The sequence below is a fragment of the Psammomys obesus genome, unplaced genomic scaffold (genome assembly GCF_907164565.1).
Source record: "Psammomys obesus unplaced genomic scaffold, mPsaObe1.curated_primary_1811, whole genome shotgun sequence".
Lineage (NCBI taxonomy): Eukaryota > Metazoa > Chordata > Mammalia > Rodentia > Muridae > Psammomys > Psammomys obesus.
In genome coordinates this window covers 12,934,248-12,953,561 of record NW_026591598.1, presented here as the reverse complement: position 1 = coordinate 12,953,561, position 19,314 = coordinate 12,934,248, and the positions used below count along the sequence as shown (strand labels likewise).

General features: G+C 48.8%; 2 protein-coding genes across 2 annotated transcripts in view; one reads left to right on the top strand and one right to left on the bottom strand.

Annotated features, from left to right (window-relative positions):
• The first annotated feature begins 780 nt into the window (after window positions 1–780).
• On the top strand, window positions 781–14,833 carry Tmem50a (transmembrane protein 50A). Its single transcript, XM_055611424.1, has 7 exons — window positions 781–908; window positions 2,732–2,836; window positions 6,582–6,694; window positions 10,368–10,435; window positions 11,825–11,917; window positions 13,461–13,521; window positions 14,394–14,833. Exons 2-7 carry the CDS (start codon window positions 2,744–2,746, stop codon window positions 14,437–14,439), a joined length of 474 nt encoding a protein of 157 aa, XP_055467399.1. The 5' UTR covers window positions 781–908; window positions 2,732–2,743; the 3' UTR covers window positions 14,440–14,833.
• A 2,201-nt stretch (window positions 14,834–17,034) lies between these two features.
• Window positions 17,035–19,314, bottom strand: part of LOC129679523 (blood group Rh(D) polypeptide-like) — a 31,687-nt gene continuing 29,407 nt past the window's right edge. The window contains exons 9-10 of the mRNA XM_055610723.1: window positions 18,797–18,870; window positions 17,035–17,251 (exon numbers count right to left, since the gene is read on the bottom strand). Coding sequence (XP_055466698.1) covers window positions 17,225–17,251; window positions 18,797–18,870 — 101 coding nt within the window. The 3' untranslated portion in view covers window positions 17,035–17,224. The remainder of the gene's footprint in view (window positions 17,252–18,796; window positions 18,871–19,314) is intronic.

Genomic DNA, 19,314 nt, shown 5'->3' with positions numbered 1-19,314 from the left:
AACTGGAGAGAGATGGAGCTAGAACCAGGACTGAGTAGTAGAGAGCTGGGTTTCCAGCCCAGCACTGCGGTGTTGGGGGTGTGGAGAGGCTGCATAGTTCAATATACTAATCAGGTAATAGCTACATATTTTGCTGCATCAAAGGAAAAGGCAGGCGACTGGAGAGACGCTCCCTAGCGCCTAGTTCTGCAAGGCAGTGAGTCCCACCGTCACCTTCAGCCACCGGGGCCGACTCTACCTGCCACCCACGCGGAGCAGGCCAGCCCCAACCTCATTAAAGTCACCGTGGGGCTGGGAAACGACTGACATAAAAGCACTTGCTGTTAAGTCAGGGAACCTGAGTTTTGTTCTCGGGGCCCACATGGTTGGAGGAGAGAAAAGACCTCTATACAGTGACAACAAAAATAAAAGTGTCTTAAGAAATTAAAACAAGCTTAGCGTGGCGGCGCACGCCTTTAATCCCATCATTCAGGCAGAGGCAGGAGGATCTCTGTGAGGTCGAGGCCAGCCGGGTCTACACAGCGAGTCCAGGACAGCCAAGGCTACACAGAGAAACCCTGTCTGCCTCAGAAAACGAAAACAAAACCAACCAAACAAAAAGGGTCAGGATGGACTTCCTTTCTCGGGCCAGTCCTAGAAGGCAGGCTCTACCGGGATATTTCCCACGGTGACCAGAAGGGACCGGACAAGGGTGTCCGAGCATGCGCGGACGAGTGGGCGTGGCGCGCCCGACTACAGGCCCCTCCTCGGGGTCCGCCTTCCGCCCGACCCGCCTGCGCACTGGCTCGGGGGCGGAACCGGCACCTCCACATCCGGGAGTCTGTGGCTGTGGCTGTTTTGTTTTCTTGCAGAACTGAAGTAAAGTGAGGCTACCAAACGCGTCGCGATTCCCGACTCCAGACTTGGATGTGAGTGCGGACGGGAGGGCAGAGCAGCGGGCCGGACGGGGCTCGAACCCGCGGTGCTAACCGCGCCCCAGCCGCGGCTGAGATCGCGCGACCTGCCCGGCGGCTTCCCGTCGCCGGGTCTCACCCCCAAACTGCCGAGCTGGGTCTGCGGAGCCCACGCGTGGCCGCGCCCTGTTCCTCCAGAGTCTGCAGGGCGGTTCTGCCTTTGAACCAGTCAAGTAATTGTGCATAGAGAAAAGGGACTCGGGTGGGGCCATCGCGGTGAACAATTACACATCAAGGGCTGCTTTTTTTTTTTTTTCCAAGCATTAGATCAAAAAACGAGTGTTCTCAGACCCGAACTCGTCCCAAGAGCATGTCAGCTTTCCCCTTCAGCTTGTTTAGAGGAAGCTAAAACTGAAGTCGCAGTTTTCAGGGAGTTGTGGGGGGGGGGACCCATTCTGTGAGCGAGTTGTGCATTATTCAGGTTTTCCCATTATCTTGTTGAAATAAAGATCGCGCGGTGTTTCCTGGGCCGAGTTAGCACCGTTGGGCTTGAAGGAGAGTTTTATGTAATTTGTTAAGACAGTGTCGGTTGGCCGTGGTAATTTAGCGACGCATTCTTTTCTTTGGGGTCTGAATTAATTCCAGGTCTGCCCTTTTTGTGGGGTGTGCTGAAACACCATGAGAAGCAGGGTTAGGGACACCACATCAAATAAGAGGGGTGCCGTCCGAAGGCAGGCTTGGAGAGGGGACAGGTACTGTAAAAGAAATGAGGTAGGGATCGTTTCCTTTCTTATTTGGGCATGAAAAAACACATATTCATGATAACATATGCAAATTCCTAGGGGAAAGATTTTTTAATCCGAGTCTGTTTTTAACTTAAAAACAAAGCTATCGGGTCCTTATTTTGCAGAGTCAAATAGTAACCTTAGTTTGGAACTACAGCTTTAGAACAGGGCCCTGGAGACCTAAGTGTCATCGCCCTCACTTTTTTAAGGGACTGCTTATAGTGGACTTGCAATAAGAAAATGGGACTTCGTTGAGATCAGTACATTTTTGCTAAAGTTTGGGTAATCATCATCTTTCATATTATCTAAATACACTGGAACCATCCTATTTTGCTTTCTTGGTGTTTGGGTTTTTTGTTTGTTTGTTTTGTTTTGTCTTTTGAGACAGACTGGCCTCAAACTCACTGTGTAGGCCTGTCTGGCCTCTGACTGACTGCATTCCTTGGCCTGCCAAACGTTAGGGTTACAGGCAGGAGCCATCACACCACTCCCAGATAAAAAACCTTGTTTTTACATTAAAAGTGTGTATATGCTCCCCAGGTGGTGGCATAGAATGCCTTTAATCCCAGTGTTCAGGAGGCAGAGGCAGGTAGATCTCTGAGTTCCAGGTCAGCCTGTTCTATATAGTGAGACCCAGGACAGCCAGGGCTACACAGAGTGATACTGTCTCAAAACAACAACAAAAAGTATGTATATGGTGAATGAATTCAAATTTTGCTTTCCAGAGTTAGAATGTGGCAGTTTATCAAAAGCTAAATCAAACCTGGCTTGGTGGCTTACATTTAATTATCCTAGCACTTGAGGCAGGAAGATGACCTGGCCTCTGAGAGCGAGCAGCCTGGGGTCTTAATTTATTTGTGGGGCGCTTCCTTAGTACACATGGAGCCCTACGTACCTCACTCGCCCCAAAAGCTCCATCCCGACTTCTGAAGAAATAAGTGGGGCCAGAATAAAAAGCGTCTGTGACTTGTGTTAGATTATTATTGTGCTGTGAAATAGCAACAGGAGCACAGCCAAGTGTGAAGTGAGTTATCTGCCTTGGTTTTGTTTTAGTGACCTGAGAGGATGTCTGGATTTCTGGAAGGTGGGAGGTGCTCGGAATGCATGGACTGGGGGGAGAAGCGGAACACCATCGCCTCCATTGCTGCCGGCATTCTCGTAAGTGTCCTTGGCGCTCCCTGCGGTGATGTCTGTGCGGAGTTCTGGTTTCTTTAAAAACACAGAAATATTGTAAGAATATGTTTTTGTTTTAATCCCAGGTGTGGAGGAAAGGGGCCGGCTTTGTAGGAGCAGTTTACTATGATTTGCCTTGCGCCCTAGCGTAGGTGTGATTTTGCCAGTTGCAAATTCTGCAACTGTGTAACAGTGTGTGATGCTTGGAATTCTGGGAACTTTCCAGGGGCTAGACCCAAGAGGTGGGGTGGGCTGTTGGTTGGATGCTATTGGTTGCTGTTTGTCAAGTAGTCGAACACAAACAGGAAGAAGAAGAAGTTAGGTAGACATCCTGACATCAAAGATCAAACTTACCCCAAGGAACTCAACACCCCTAATCGGCAGGAAGTGGCCCAGCAATGACATCGCTCCCTTTCCCCTCCATCCTTTTTTCTCTTCTATCTAGTGTTAGAGGGCTGAAGGAGGAGAAGAAAAGGGATGGAGAAGGATAGATGAAAGAGGAACCCACAAGTAGTAAAAGCACCAGTTACTTGTGTCTGTATAAGACATTTTAGATTATGTGTGGTGCTTTAAAATGTGTACTTTGTAAAAATAATCACCAAACTTATTTTACTCAGGGATGTTTGTTTTTTTATTTTTGTCAATAGTTGGAGTAACGAAACATACATCTAATAGTAATAATAAGTTCTTTAATAAAAATTAGCACAATAATAATAATAATAATAAACTCATGTTTGTTTATTGTATGGGTTATGCCTCCTTGACTCAGTAAGAAAGGATTGAAGGGGGACAGGTATGGCGCACACCTTTAGTCCCAGCTCTCTGGCCTGCAGACCGAGTTCCAGGACAGCCAGAGCAAAGAGTGAGCTCCTGTCTCAAGAAGAGAAAAAAAGAAAGAAAGGGTTAAAGAAACACTCAGGCTGGAACTGGTCAAGAGAGATAATCCTATTTCTCGGGTTGTCCAGAGTTCACATTCCACTTAATGTCGTCGGGAAGACTGTTAGGAAATGCATCCACTTCTTTTTGGACAGGGTCCCAGGGAGCTCATGTTGACCTCAAGCTTAATAGTAAAGCCAAGGATGGCCTTGAACTCCTCGCCTTCCTGCCTCTACTTCCCAAGTGCTGGGGATTGCAGGTGTGTGCCACCTTGACCTTTAAAATATAATGCTCAGAGGTGATTTGCAAAATAAAATTATTATTTACATTGCAAATTCCTCAAGCAGTCTGATACTATGGTTTAAGATCTTACCTGCTGTAGGCACCTTTTTCCTTTTTTTTTTTTTTTTAAGATTTATTTATTTATCATTTATACATTATTCTGCCTGCATGTACACCTACATGCCAGAAGAGGGCACAGGATCTCATTATAGATGGCTGTGAGCCACCATGTGGTTGCTGGAAATTGAACTCAGGACCTTTGGTAGAACAGCCAGTGCTCTTAACCTCTGAGCCATCTCTCCAGCCCTGTAGGCACCTTTTTTAATCTATTTTATTTTATTTAATTTCTTATACCTCTACCTCCCTTCTCCACCTCAATCCCTTCCAACACCCCAACATCAGATAGAGAAAGGTTAGTGGGGAGAGAGGGCGGAGATCTCTTTAGGTACTACGTGCTGGTTGGGATCATCAGGTTTCTTGGGGCAAGTCCACTCTTCGTTTCAGGATGTCTCCGACTTCTTGTCAAATTGCGTCAACAGCAACAAGGAACTGCAGGAGGAAAGCACCAGCTCCTTCTTCTTTCTCAGAGCCCCTTTCCTCTCCCCCATCTCTCTCCTGGCTGTGGCCTTTATTCCCTCTCTGGAGTCCTCAGAACTAAACTATCTGCAGCTGGCAAAAATCACGCCCTTCTCAGAGCCTGCACGAGGCAAATAGTTTGCTGCTGTGGACATCTGGAACATTCCCCATATCCTACACCTGGGATCAAAACAAAAACATCTTTGCATAACAGTTTTTAAAGACACCAAAACTTCCACTACAACCTACTGCTTGTTCTAAAAAGGAATACTTTTACTAGACTCTGAACCTAGGACCGAACACGGAGTAGGCAAGTTGTCTGTCGCTGAACTATAGCCCTGGCCTGGAAGGATGAAATTTTAAGTAAATGACTAGAAACCCAACTTCAAATATCTACTCTTTACCTAGTCTTTTGTTTTTTTTCCACAATATATATTTAGAAAAAACACATATTTCCAAATTCATGACAACATTTAATATCACCGAGAAACTCTCACATTTTGAATAGCTTTAAATTTTAGCCTAGAAATAGAATACCTTGAATGCAGGGCTGGAGAGATGGCTCAGGGGTTAAGAACATTTGTTGTTCTTGCAGAGAACCCAAATTCAGTTCCTAGGACTGTCATGGTGGCTCAGAACCTTCTGTTATCCAGCTTCCTGGGTTCTGACGCACTCTCCTGAACTCCATGGACACCAGTCACATATGTGATTCACAGGCAGACATACATGCAGGCAAAACATCCAGAAACAATACTGGCAGCTCTTCAGAGGACATGGGTTCAATTCCCAGCACCCACATGGCAGCTCACAACTTTCTGTAACTCCTGTTCCAGGGGGTCTGACCGTCTCATACAGACATACATGCAGTCTGAACCCCAATGCACATAAAAATTATTTCAGAAAACTTTTAAGATCTTGAACACACTAAAGGCTGGGGAGGGGGGGAATGGAAACCCAAGCCACTACTTGTACCAGCCAAATAAAAGCATTCTTAGTAAGCATATGGATCTGTCTATAACCAGATAAAGGCAATTTGATGGTTTAAAATAACTTTAAATCACCAGGGGATGGTGCTACCCAGGGCTTCTCCCGGTTGGCAGTGAAGGCAGGAAAGGGGGCTCCTTACAAGTCCTTGTAAGCTGTTGGTCAGTGTTTGGTTAATAGTTTCTTGTGTGTGTGATCTGGAAATGGAAGCCAGGCCACGTGCACAGCAGACAGTGCCCAGCCACCAAGTGACATCCACAGCAAGCACGATGCCACCCTGTAGATTCCTGATCAGGTGAATTTTTTTAACGTAGAGTATTATTGCTTTTATTTTACATATTTTCCTTTATTAATAACCAAAAGAAAATTTAGTTAGGTAATATATAATCTCGTGTTCAGATTGAACTTAAAAATCATATCAGAGAGGCTGGAGAGATGGCTCAGCAGTTAAGAGCACTGGCTGCTCTTCCAGAGGACCTGGGTTCAATTCCCAGCACCCATATAGCCACAGACAACTGCCTGTAACTCCAGTTCCAGGGGACCCTAACCCTCTCACCAATGCACATAAAATAAAATTAGGTAAATTTTAAAAAGTCATTTCAGAAACCACCAAATGGCCTCCCCGGTGACTGTGTGCTGCCACACCCCACATTATCTCTCCCCTCGGAGAGCCGCAGTGGGGTGTCAGCTGGGATCTGAGGTCGACCGTAAACTCAGGCTGCCATGCTTGAGCCCTCTGGGCTGCAGTCCACAGGCATGAGCAGCCCCACCCGACTTCCCTTTCCTCACTCGATCAGCGCCCAGATTTATAAAGTCCGTGCTGGTGGAAGCAGGTTTGGGGCGCCTATGACTTAACCAGCTGGCGAGCCACCGGCAAGCGTGGAGATGCTGGAATGGCTGAGGAAACTCGGGAGCCCATTTGAAAGGGTTTGCTGGTTCAAACACCCCGCAGTAACACAGGCGCCTTTGCTCTCGTTCCTCACTGACGTCGCCTCCTTTGTCTGTCTTTAAGTTTTTCACAGGGTGGTGGATCATCATAGATGCCGCCGTTATTTATCCCACCATGGAGGAGTTCAACCACTCATACCACGCCTGTGGCGTCATAGCAACCATAGCCTTCCTCATGTAAGTGTTGGCCCTACCCTGCCTACCCAGAGCGCCACAAACTGAAACGGCCCCAGTTTGAAATTCTGGTAGGTAAGAAGGCCAGCCGGGCATGGTGTCACACTCCTGTAACCTGCGGTCCCAGCACTCAGGAAACAGAGAGACAGGAAGATCGCTGCCGGTTTCAGGCCAGCCCGGTGTACTTAGGAAGTCCCATGCCAGCCAGGGGGCTCGGTCTCAAGAAAAAAATGCTAAGGGTCTGAAGAGATGGCTCAGTGGTTAAGAGCATGTACCACTCTGGCAGAAGACCTGGGTTTGGTCACCCTCGTGGTGGCTCACAGCTTCCTGTAACTCCAGTTCCAGGGCATCCGATGCCCTCTTATGGCCTCTGCAGGCCCCAGGCATTTGTATAAACATGCAGGTAAAACACTCGTGTGCATACAGATGGATCTAATGGGAAGAAACAAGACAAAAATCCCAGTACTTGTATAGGTTGAGACGGTTAGGGTTGCTGTTAGGCCAGCAAGATGACACTGTGGTGAGGAGACGCTACAGTCCTTGTTCCCTCTTCCCTTTCTGCTGTCCACTCCCATAGCTTCTCCCTACTTTCCTCAGCTGCGCTTGCTTCTGTTGTAGCCAAGTTAAAAATTCCCCGTTCACCTCGGACACTGTGTGCTTTCCTTACGGGTTTTTCACCCCACCCCTCCACAAGCACATACTTAGCCTCCCAGCCTGGCCTCTGTTCTCAGTACAGGGCAACTGGCTGTGGCTGACACAGAAGCAGCCTATATATAGGTGGGTGAGGTGGACAGCCACGAAGCAAGGATAAGTTATAGTGAGTTCTCTGACTGCAAGTGCAGGTGAGAAAAGGCTGATGAGGGGTCAGGACCTGGGGGAAGGGGCTGGGTGGAGAAAGTCATGGAGAGCGAAGGAAGGCTCACCGAAGCTGTGACCTCGAGTCTGAAATTTGGTTTTGTCATTCTGGCTCTACAGTGATAATTCTGTTCCTCTTCCTGGCGTTCCTCTCTAGTGGCCTGTCTAGGTGGATTCTCTTCTCTTTGCCCTTTTGTGCCCCATTCCAGATCACCTCCGGGTCATCTCCCATCCTGTTAAGTGAATTCCAGGGGCTTTTCCTTGGGCCTGTGTCTGTATGTTTCCTGAATTGCAAGTGCTTCCTGTAGGGAGCAGCTATTGGTTTTGAGACAGGGCCTCACTGTGTACCCAGGCTAGCCTGGAATTGGTTCTTCTCACGCCTCAGCCTCCCCGTTGCTGGAGTTACAAACATGCGCCCCAGCCAGCCTTTCTGTGCGTGCTGCAGCTCTTTCTCTGCTGAGCCTCAGCACCAGCTTTAGGCAAGGAGTCTGAGATCAAGAACAGTCCAGTCCTGGGCCAGCACTTCAGCTTGGCTAAGGGGCACAGGCTCCTGAACACCAGGTCTGGGGTTTCTGCTCTGGACGTCAGTGCTCTCTGCAGATTCTCCCAGAATGTTCTTGGGAGAGAAGCCTTCCTGCCACCCTGCTTATGAGGGCAAGTAGTCGCTGGGCCTGCTGTAGGCCAGAGGGATTGGCAAATTGTGGCCACACCTAGTTTGCAATGCTATTGGGACACACCCTGCTGTCACTGTCTGCAGTTTTCTCTCCTGCATGCGCACATGCGCCCATGGCCTTGAGTATGTCAAGCAAGCGACTTACCCCGAGGTTGCTTGCTTGTGGTAGTTACCCGGAGGGCTACACGAGGGAGGAGTTTGACCTCAGATCCTGTCTCAGTCCCAGCCCTGTGCTGTGGCCTCTCCATGCAGAGTTCCTCTGTGCTTCCTGTCTGCTCCACACACGCTGAATGGAGCCCCCCACCCCATCCTTACCGTCTTTATTATTGCATGTCCTTCTTTACTCCTGGGATGGGCCGAGTGCAGTTGGGAGGTTTGAGGGGCATCCGTGTAGCCCAGGCTGGCCTCGGGCATTGTGATCCTTCTGCCTCAAGCGCTGGATGTGTTCACCTGTCTAAGTATCGGAGATTACGTCGAGATGCTTCATCCCCCCCCCCAGGTGTCGCTGCGGTTCCCTCTGCATCTGTAGCTCACAGACAGGCTGTGTCCCGGGGGAGGGGACATCATTCCCCCACACGCAGGATTTGGGCACTTGAGGGACTTTGCTGAAATTACACTGTATTTTACAGTAACCAAAGGGAATAGAAAAATTCCCCTTAATTAAAAATGCCTGGAAAATGACTTTTTTATTTTTCTCCTCCAAAAGCCACCTAAAATGAGTTTCTAGGCATGGTCCTATAAATCCTAACACTTGAGTCAGCCTTTTCCTAGTCCAGGTGCCAGATCCCCACTTTTTAACAGCCCACTCACGTACACGTTTACATCTGTAAAAGTCTTTTCCAAGCCAACGGAGGGTCCTGTGAGCCACTGAGGGACACACGTCGTGCACGGGGGCCAGGTCTGACTTACATGCCTGCCTGGTGGCAGAGGGTGGGCGCCTTTTTTTGGTGTTCCGCTGGCACTCGGTGCTCCAGCCTTCCCACTCTGCTGCAGTTAACTAATAATTAGGCTGCTGGGCTCCATTAGGGTTGCTGAAACGCTCCGTTAGGGTGTTCATAATTTAAGCCCTGTTCCCGACTGAGCACACGGATGCGTGTGTGTGTGTGTGTGTGTGTGTGTATGTTTTCATTTATTTTGCCTCAGATCTTTACACTTCAGCTTTGCTCCCTGTGACACGGGCAGCCCTGCCCGTGGAGGAGGGGGTGACCTGCACACATATGTTCGCGTATGGGTGTGTAGTGTGTGAGTGAGCAGAGCAGCCTCCAGCCACATTCTTCACTGTGTTTCCGGTACCTGGTGGCAGGAGATGTGCCTTGGGCTTATTAGCTTTCACCATTGGCTTCAACTCACACGTTTTCATCCCAGTGTCAGACAGCTTCACAGTGAGACCCAGCAAGCCTTTTAACCTAAAAAAAAAAAAATGTTTTTAAACTAAGGTGAGCTTTTTGTTTTTATCTTCTTTTTGAATTTTGTTTGTTTGTTTGTTTGTTTTGAGACAGGGTTTCTCCGGGTAGCCCTGGCTGTCCTGGAACTCACTCTGTAGACCAGGCTGTCATCAGACTCAGAGATCCGCCTGCCTCTGCCTCCTGAGCGCTGGCATCAAAGGTGTGCGCCACCACTGCCCAGCCATAAAGACTAACTTGTGTAAAAATATATATATGGATGTGTGCAGGTACCTTTTGAGGCCAGAGGCTTTGGGTCCCCAGGAGCTCCAGTTGAGACAGTTGGTGGGGTCAGGATCAGAACTCGGGTCCTCTGTGTGTGTAGTGAGTGCTCTTAGCCACTAAGCCATGTCTCAAGCCCTGTGCTCAGTGTTTCACAAGCAGTGAGATCACCTGAAAGGTTTGTTAGAACTAGGCTTTAGAGCTCCACGCTGGAGTTTCTGCTTCAGGAGGTTTGGGGCGAGGCTAAGACTTTGCTAGCTTGCCAGATGCTGCCATTTCTCCCAGTCTAGACCACAGCGGCGGCTCCAAGGCGTGTCTCCGTTGAAGGGCTTCCGTGGGTGACCGGAGTCATGCGGACCCATGGCTTAGGAGGCCTCACCTTGAATTTGAGCAACCCCAGCCTATTGCGCTTGATAGTATGATGATGAGGACAGCTTCTCCCCGGAGGGGGAAGCCCTAATTTCCTGGCTTTCTGTTCCCGCAGGATCAATGCAGTATCGAATGGACAAGTTAGAGGTGACAGCTACAGTGAAGGCTGCCTAGGCCAGACAGGTAAATAGGCCCTGGCATCTTCCTGCCGATCTTTCCTCGCTGAACTGAGGCTTCTCCCCGGAAGGGTGCTTGTTGGCCTTTTGGGTCCCAGTATAATACGCTGGATTCCGAGGTCACAGCAGGCTTGAATGTGGGCCTTGGCAGTCATAGGTAGCCTATAGTGTCTCCAGGCTGCAGCAGGGAGCAGGAGCTGGTAACGTGGCAACACAGAATCCCCCAGCGCGTTGACATGATCGTCTTTTCAACAGCTCTATTTGGTTGTGTTACCATTTTTTGTTTGTTTGTGTGTTTGTCTGTTTGTTTTTCTAGGTAGGGTCTTGCTGTGTAGTCCTGGCTGGCCTGGAACTTACTGTGTAAACCAGGCTGAGTTTGAGCTCACAGAGATCCACCTGCCTCTGCCTCCCACGTGTTAGGATTATAGAACTAACCACTACGCCCAGCTTGCGTTAGCATTTTGAAATATTTTGTAACCTCAGACCATTTTTTTAAATGCGTGTGGATGCTTTGCGTGCCAGTCTGCGTGCCACGTGTGTGCCTGCCGACCATAGAGGCCAGAAGAGGGTGCTGGATCCCCACGTGGGTGCTGGAAACCAAACCTCTTCCTCCGGAACTGCTGAGCCCTCTCTACAGCCCCGCAGCCAGCTATGTGGGAAGATTAAAGGATGGCGCTTAGCTCAGCAGCGGCCAAGCACGCTTACTCACTGAGCCATCTCACTGGCCCCTGGCTTCACTTGAGACAGGATCTCAGGTAGCCCGGGCTAGCTTCAAACCCCCTGTGTAGCCAACAGTAGCCTTGAATCGGGGTTGGTCCTCCTGCACTGACCCCCAAAGTGTGTGAATCATGTGCCGCCTCGCCCAGCCCGTTGTGGGTTTGTTTTTATGTGTGTGTGTGTGTGTGTGTGTGTGTGTGTGTGTGTGTGTGTGTGTGCACTATGTCACGTCATATCTATGAGTTCTATTTGTGGCTTTTCTTTTTTTGAGACGGTCTTTGTAGCATTGTTTGCTGGCCTACACCTCACCATGTAACTCAGACCGGCATTCCTTCTACCTCAGCAACCCATATCTGGTGGGGAGGTGGGGGGTGAGTGTGGATGCTCGTGTGTCATGGTGTGTGGAGGTCAGAGGACAGCTTATTGGAGTCAGTTCTCTCTTGTTACCATTTGGGTCCCAGGGAGCAAGCTGAGGCATCAGGCTTGGTAGCAAGCGCCTTTGCCTGATGGGTTCTGGCCAGCTCTTTTGAGTTATGTCTCATGTAGCACAGGCTACCCTCGGACAACAGACCCTCCTGCCTCTCCCTCCTGCTGTTGAGGTCACAGACCTGCACACACACGCTTGGATTTTCATTGTCTTTGTCAAGTCGGCAGCTGTGGTAATACCGTATCTTTGCAGGTGCTCGAATATGGCTCTTAATCGGTTTCATGTTGGCTTTCGGGTCCCTGATTGCATCCATGTGGATTCTCTTTGGAGGTTATGTTGCCAAGGGTAAGGAAGTGCTGGCTACATTTTTAATTTTAGCTATTTGAAGATAAAAATAATCTTGCTGGGCAAGATCATACATGCCTTTAATCCCAGCACTTGGGGGGCAGAGGCAGGTAGATCTTTGTCAGGCACCAGTTACATTTTTACTGGGATATCTATGGTCTATTTGGTCTATTTTATCTGGACTACAGAACTTGTTCCCTATTTTTCTAGGGTCCCTCAAGGTGGAATTTTAGCCAGGGACCCAAGGCCTTTTCTAACTCTGGCCTTAAATCGGTCTTACACAGCACACAAAACTATTATTGCTTTTTCTATGTAAAAGGAGATAAAATTGTATTACCAAGGCGGTCACTAAACTGGGGCAAAGGTGCCAAACACATGTACCTCAACACTCGGGAGGTGGAGAAGGGGAACCCCTGATTCCAGGCCACCCTAGGCTACAGAGCAAGAACTTATCCTGGGTGTGTCGGTGAGCGGCTATAATCCCATAATTTGGGAGTCTGAGTGAGGCAAGAAGTCTGACAGGAATTTGAGACTACACATCAAGAATGTTTCACCGAAATAAAAACAAACAAAATAAAAAAACCCCAAGGGCCATGGAACAGCTCAGTGGGAAGGTGCTTGTCCTCCAAAGGACTGTGGGCTCAATCCTCAGCATCTTTTCTTTTTTCTAAGACAGGGTTTCCCCGTGTAGCCCTGGCTGTCCTGGAACTCACTCTGTGGACCAGGCTGGCCTCACAGAGATCCACCTGCCTCTGCCTCCCGAGTGCTAGGACTAAAGACAGGAGCCGCTATACCTGGAGGTGGTGACATGTAGAGGCCTAGACAAAAACCCCAGGCTGTTTGGGGATGAGAAAGAGGTGGCAGTCAGCTGGGCCTCTGGGCTCTGAGTTGTCAGTCAGCAAGTGCTGAGACAAACCCCCGCCCCCAGCTCCATGCTCAGAATTCCCCCTTCAGCTTGCCACAGTTTCCTCCTGCTCTCCTGAAAGGACTTCCAAGCAGGTTTCCTGTCTCCCCCTTTGCTTTCAGTGGGATCCTTTTAGGACATGTCAGCTCAAGTAGCCTTCCCTGTCATGACTGCCTGGTCTGACCTCCCTTCTCTTACCTCTCTTACCCAGCAGCCATTCCTCTACCTTGCCAGCTGCTCCCACCTCAGGGCCTTTGCTCGCTGCAGCTCTACCCCGGCCCTCGCTTGCTCCAGTGTCTGCCCTTCCTAGGGTCTTCCTGGCCTCTGGGTCTTAAGTCTCCATGGGCTGAGCTGCTCCATTGTCTTCCTTTGGTTGGCTCCCTGGCAGGCCAGACATTTGCCAGCTTTTTTCTTCAGGGTCCTCAGCACATTCTGCAATGTTCCTTCATGTGCCGTGTGCCTTCAGGAGGTACTATTACCGGAACAGAGAGAGCCGCCATGTAGTATGTCATTTAACTTACCCATAGCCACTGCCAGAATGGTCAGTTGGGGTAGGCAAGAAATTTGGTATTTGTTAGTCTGTCTGGACCTTACTCTTTGGAGATCTTAAACCTCTAAATATTACAATTGTTTTTACAGAAAAGCCCATAGTGTATCCTGGAATTGCTGTATTTTTCCAGAATGCCTTCATCTTTTTTGGGTAAGTTCTGATTTCCATTCTTTCATTCACTGTGTGTATGTGTGTTTTTGTTCTGTGGGGGAAAGTTGATCTCTCTCTGTTTATGGCTTTATTCTGTGTGTGTGTGTCATTTTGTTGTATATGTTCTCTGTATGTGTGGTTTTATTGCATGTGTGTAGGTGTGTGTGTGTGTCTGTCTGTCTGGGAGGGGGTTCTTTAAAGGAAGGAATTCCTCTCTGAAGCCAGGGCTGGACACAGACTCCTGGGCCCAGGCAGTCCTTCACTAAGTAGCAATGCGCCACTAGGCCTGGCAGGATTTTCCCTCATGCATTGCAAGCGTTGGCACTGCCGTGGACCTCCACCTCCGAGCCCTTACCCCTTGGCTTCTCGGCATTCACCTGAGGTTCTGTTTCATCCAAATCCACTTCAGAAGGCAGCGGCAGGAGACTTGCCGTAGTTCACGGATAGCCTGATTTATATAGTAGGGTCCTTGCCAGCCAAGGGTGCACATACCCAGTAAGACACCCCTCCCCCATTTCACAAAAACAAAGACCTGAACTCCTCCAAGGAGAAGGAGTTCTGTGTTTCGGGCCTCCTTGGTGTTTGGTATATATGCCCCCCTCCCCCCCCCCGAGGTATGTGACAAGAGCAGAGGAAGGACACAGACACTGTGGGCCTTGCACACCAAGGCCACGGTGTGTAGATGGGTGTGGGGTTGCAGCTCTGCCCTAGCGTGCTCCCCCCAGGCCTTGGATCCCAGCCGCATCCCCTCCAAAAAGCTTTGTTGAATCAAGTAGGTCATGGTCCCCTCCCACACACTGGCTGACTTTTCTGAGGCCTCAGCAGGAGCGTCCCAACCCGGGCAGTCACGCTACTTCTCATTCTGTCCACAGGGGCCTGGTTTTTAAGTTCGGCCGCACGGAGGATTTATGGCAGTGAAGATGCTCCTGCAGCACAGCCACCCTGCATGGGATCCCCCCTCCCCCCACTGCTCACCCAGTCTTTTGTAATGCTGTTTTCTAAACTTACTCCTGAGTATAATCTCAGCTTGAAATTGTAAATGCCAGAATCATGAGAACTCCTACGTAAACTGCAACAGTCCAGTGCGGCGTGCCCGATCAGCTTCTACAGCAGGAAAGGAAGCTGTTGACGCGAGTAACTTCTCCTCAGCTTCTGTGATGGTCTGAAGAGTGGATTAAGGAGAACCGTGGAGTCTTCGGGATGAGCTTTCGCTCTGGGGTCCAAAGTGTTCACTGAGTGCAGCCTCTTCTGTGTCCAATGTTGAATAATGTATAAACATTTTCTTGTTATTAAAAACTATTCAGTGGTCAGAGTTCTTTCTCATTATACTTTGTAGTTGGTTTATATGGTTCTACCAGAAAAATTCAGCAGCTTCCTTTCCATGTAAATGGTCGAAGATAATTTGTGGGAAGGGTTCACGACTCTCTTGATTGAGAAAGTGTTCTTATTAGGAACACTTTACTGCCTCAGACTATTGATGTCTTTTTGTGATTTTTGAGTCAGGATTTCTCTGTTTATCCTTGGCTGTCCTGGACTCACTTTGTAGACCAGGCTAGCTTCAAACTCACAGAAATCTGCCTGCCTCTGCCTCCCTTAGTGTCCTGGGAGTACAGGTGTGGACCACCACATCTGGCTTATTGAGGATGTGTTTAAAGATGGCACTTTAAAGGAGTAATGTGCCATCCTGACAGGATAATGATGGAATTGCTAGGAGCACCCAGGCCCAACAGTGGCCCTGGACAGAGTCAGTGGCCCAGACTTTTTGCTGTACATATTTAAAAACAGTACTGCGGAACTGAAGGGTTTGGACCTAGATTCTTCAGACGTGGGAGATTCCCAGGAGAACTAAGCACCTAAGATGTGCCAGATTTACATGACTGAGATGTGCACCAGCCCCACAGCTGCTGGAGATGTTCCTTGCTGAGAAGCCTGTAGAGAGAACGCCAGAAACTGAAACTGAAGAAACGGAAGTAAGAGGTAAAAGAGAAAGTGGCAGGCATTTTTGTATAAGTGGTACCCGAGTGGAGCCCAGGCTATCCCCAGACTCCCATCCCTGCTGTGGACATCTCCATTGTACTGCTGATTCAGAATAAGAACACTGAATCAGATGTGATGTGTGGACCTGCTGGATACAGATGGCTCAGTCCACACTTTGCCATGTATGGAAAGAGAGGGCACAGACAGGACGGTATCTCAGGTGACAATTCCCAGGACTTGACTGTAGGTGCTGTTTGCTTCTTAAAGATTTGTTTATTTTCTGTAGATGAGAGCTCTGTCTGCGTGTACATGTGCACATCAGAAGAGGGCACCAGATCACGTTATAGATGGCCGTGAGCTACCATGTGGATGCCAAGAATTAAACTCAGGACCTCTGGAAGAGCTGACAGTCATCTCTCCAGTCCCCACAGGCACTGTTTCTTAAACTACTTAAGGTTTAAGCCTCTACCTCCCTTCCAAACCCCTAGCCCTAGGTAGGAGAGATAGAAGGTTAGAAGGGGTGTGTGCCTCGTTAGACTTAGTTCCAGGTGCTTAGGGTCGTTGGGTTCTTTTGGGGCAATACCCATCTCATAGTCAGGATATCCAGCAGTCCAGGTAACTGGCCGCTCTCTTCTCTGTGTCCTCCAAGCTGCTGCTGCGCCTTCTTCCTCTGGGTTTTCCCCCAAAGTCCTCAGAATCCAACTAACTCCAGCTGGCAAAGACCACGCCCCTGCTTGAGGCAATTATCAGCTGCAGACAAACTAAAATCCCACGCTTGGGATTAAAACAAAAAGATGTTTACATAATATAACTGAGGTTTTTAAAGAAACCAAGTCTATTACACTTGATAGTCTGGCTCGGGGGTAATTTGTTCTGATAGTGACTTGAATTCTGTGTTTCATTTCACCTCTGAACAGGTAACTTAAATTCAGCAGGCCAAAGGGTCTCTTAGCACTACACCGGCTAGCTGTCAGGGACTTTGGTAGCCTGGCCCAACTGGTACTCTTGAACTTTGCTGTGACCTCCCCCCCCTCCCCCCAGCCTGCTGCCCCAGGCTTTCACCTTACACGAAATGGTACAAATTCTTCAGAGCTAAGCTTCAAGGGTTGGCCTTCATGGCCTGCTGTAATCGCCGTCTGGCAGCCATGATCTGTGTCATAGATGGCTTAGATGTGTGCGCTCTCCCACACCCACGAGATGTGGATTTGAATGATGTTGGCTCACAGGACGCAAAGCACTGCTTCTCCTGTGGACACTGCCCCCAGGCCATCACACAGAGGACAGACCGTGGCGGGGGTCTCAGAGGGAAGCCCACCTCTTAGGAACTTGAGAGTATACACCCTCACCCCACAACCGATGTGTCACTCTCTCCCCACAGCACAATTTGGGCGATGCTGAGGACCTTGTAAAACTGCTGGCTCTAAAGCCTGTGTGCAGTGACCAGACGTGAGGGGTCCAGATTTCCCGGTAACCTTCCTTTCCCCGTAGCCTGGGGAGCAGCTTTGATAAGTGTGAGAAGAAGGAAAGAGTTGTGGACAGAATTGGACCAGAACTTTAATGAGGTGTCTGCCGCCAAAAGCATTGATAGTGTTTATCACGAAACCCAACATATTATTTAAACTTAGATCACACTTGGAAGACTTTCTTGTAAAACATGTTTCAGACGTAACTGGAATGCAAAGAAAGGGGCGTCTTCACGCTCAGCCTTGGGCTCGGATGTTTTTGTTTAATATCCAACAGCCAGGTGAGGGAACTGTGAAGGCAAAGCACACGTTTATTTTTTAATTAATTAGTTAATTAATTAACTACTTATTTCTTTGGGACAGCCTTTCTCTGCGTGGCTTTGCCTGGCCTAAAAGCAGGCACCACCACATCTGGCTGGCGCTTTCAAAACCTTGTGAAGTTTTTTTTTGTTTTTTTTTTTGGGGGGGGTGTTGTTTTCTTGTTTTGTTTTGTTTAGATTTATTTATTAGTTATACAGTATTCTGCCTGTATGTACACCTACAGGCCAGAAAAGGACACCAGCTATCACTATAGATGGTTGTGAGCCACCGTTTGGTTGCTGGGAATTGAACTCAGGACCTCTGGAAGAGCAGCTAGTGTTCGTATCCTCTGAGCCATCTCTCCAGCCCTCAAAAACCTTAAATTAGGAGAGATCGTAGATGTATCGTTTCTCTTTGTGCTCTTTTTTTTTTTTTATTTTTTTTAACTATTTTTACTTTTTGTTTTTATTTTCCAACACAGGGTTTCTCTGTGTAGCCCTGGCTGTTCTGGAACTCACTCTGTAGACCAGGCTGACCTCAAACTCAGAGATCCACCTGTGCCTGCCTTCCGAGTGCTGGGATTACAGGTGTGTGCAACCAGGCCCGGCTTTAATTGTTTTTAATTAAAAAACAAAAACAAAAAAACTACGTGTGGAGGATTTGCTTGCACGTGTATGTGCACCGTGCACACTCCTGGTTCCTGTAGAGGCCATAAGAGGACATCTCATCCCTAGAGGTGGACTTACAAACGGTTGTGAGCTGCCCTGTGGCCTCTAGGAATCAAAAGCAGGTCCTCTGGGAAAACAGCAGTACTCTTGACCACTGAGCCATCCTCTCTCCTATTTGTTTTCACGTATGTACGCTCGGGTGTACACGCTTGTCTGTTGGCTTACTGCACGTATGTGGTGTCTGAAGAGGCCAGAGGTGGTACCAAAACCCCTGGAACTGGAGTTCAACCCCCTGCACTATGCCTGACCCTGCCATCTTCCTTCCTGGGCCTGGCTCCTGCTGGGGTCCCAGGCTGGACCAGCACGGCAGCTTCTCGTGGTTTCCTCTGCTTGGCTCATTTGTTCGTATGCCTCTGGTGACAGGGTCTCACTACTACCATAAGCTCTTTCCATTTGGTGTTTTCTCTGGGGCGTTGTCGTGACGTAGGGAGCCACACGGGCAGCTCCTGGACCGTGTCTCTACGTTACAGTCCCTTTCTGCTCGGTGACAGGAAAGAAGTTTGATGGCTACATGGTGACATCAGGGGTGGGGAGACAATTCTCCCTCAGATGCCCAACACATATTTGGAGCCAGACACACCCGTTCGTATCCCTCTGTGTCCTTGACTGGCTCTGCCATTTTGGACAAGTGATTTAAACTCCAGCGGGCCTCCATTTCCTTATCTTTAAACTTGGGGCACCCAAAGAGGACTCCCATGTGTCCTCTGATCTCCGTGCACACCCCTACTCTCACCCTCTCTCTCTCTCTCATACACACACACACAAAATAAAAAGAAATCTATCATGTCAATACCATAAAAGTCTTACCTCCCAGAAAGTCTGATCATCAAAGTACTTGGCCGCATGGGGCGCCCTCCACACTTTGGCTATTAGGAGACAACCTTAAACAAGAGACAACTAAGTGTGAAGATATGCAGAGCTCCTTTATTACCTCAAGGTCACTGAAATAAACTGGGTGGTGGTGGTACAAACCTTTAATCCCTGCACTGAGGAGGCAGAGGCAGAGTGAGTTCAAGGCCAGCCTGGTCTATAGGGTGAGCTCCAAGACAGCCAGGGCTATACACAGAGAAACAATGTCTTGAAAAACAAACAAACAAAAAGCCAGATGGCAGTAGTCCACCCTTTTAATCCCAGCACTTGAGAGGAAGAAGCAAGCAGATCTCTGTGAGTTTGAGACCAGCTTGGTGTACAAAGTGAGTTCCAGGACAGCTTGGGCTGAAAAGCCCTGAAGAAAGAAGGAAAGGAAAGGAAAAGGAAAGGAAAGGAGGAAGGAAGGAAGGAAGGAAGGAAGGAAGGAAGGAAGGAAGGAAGGAAGGAAGGAAGGA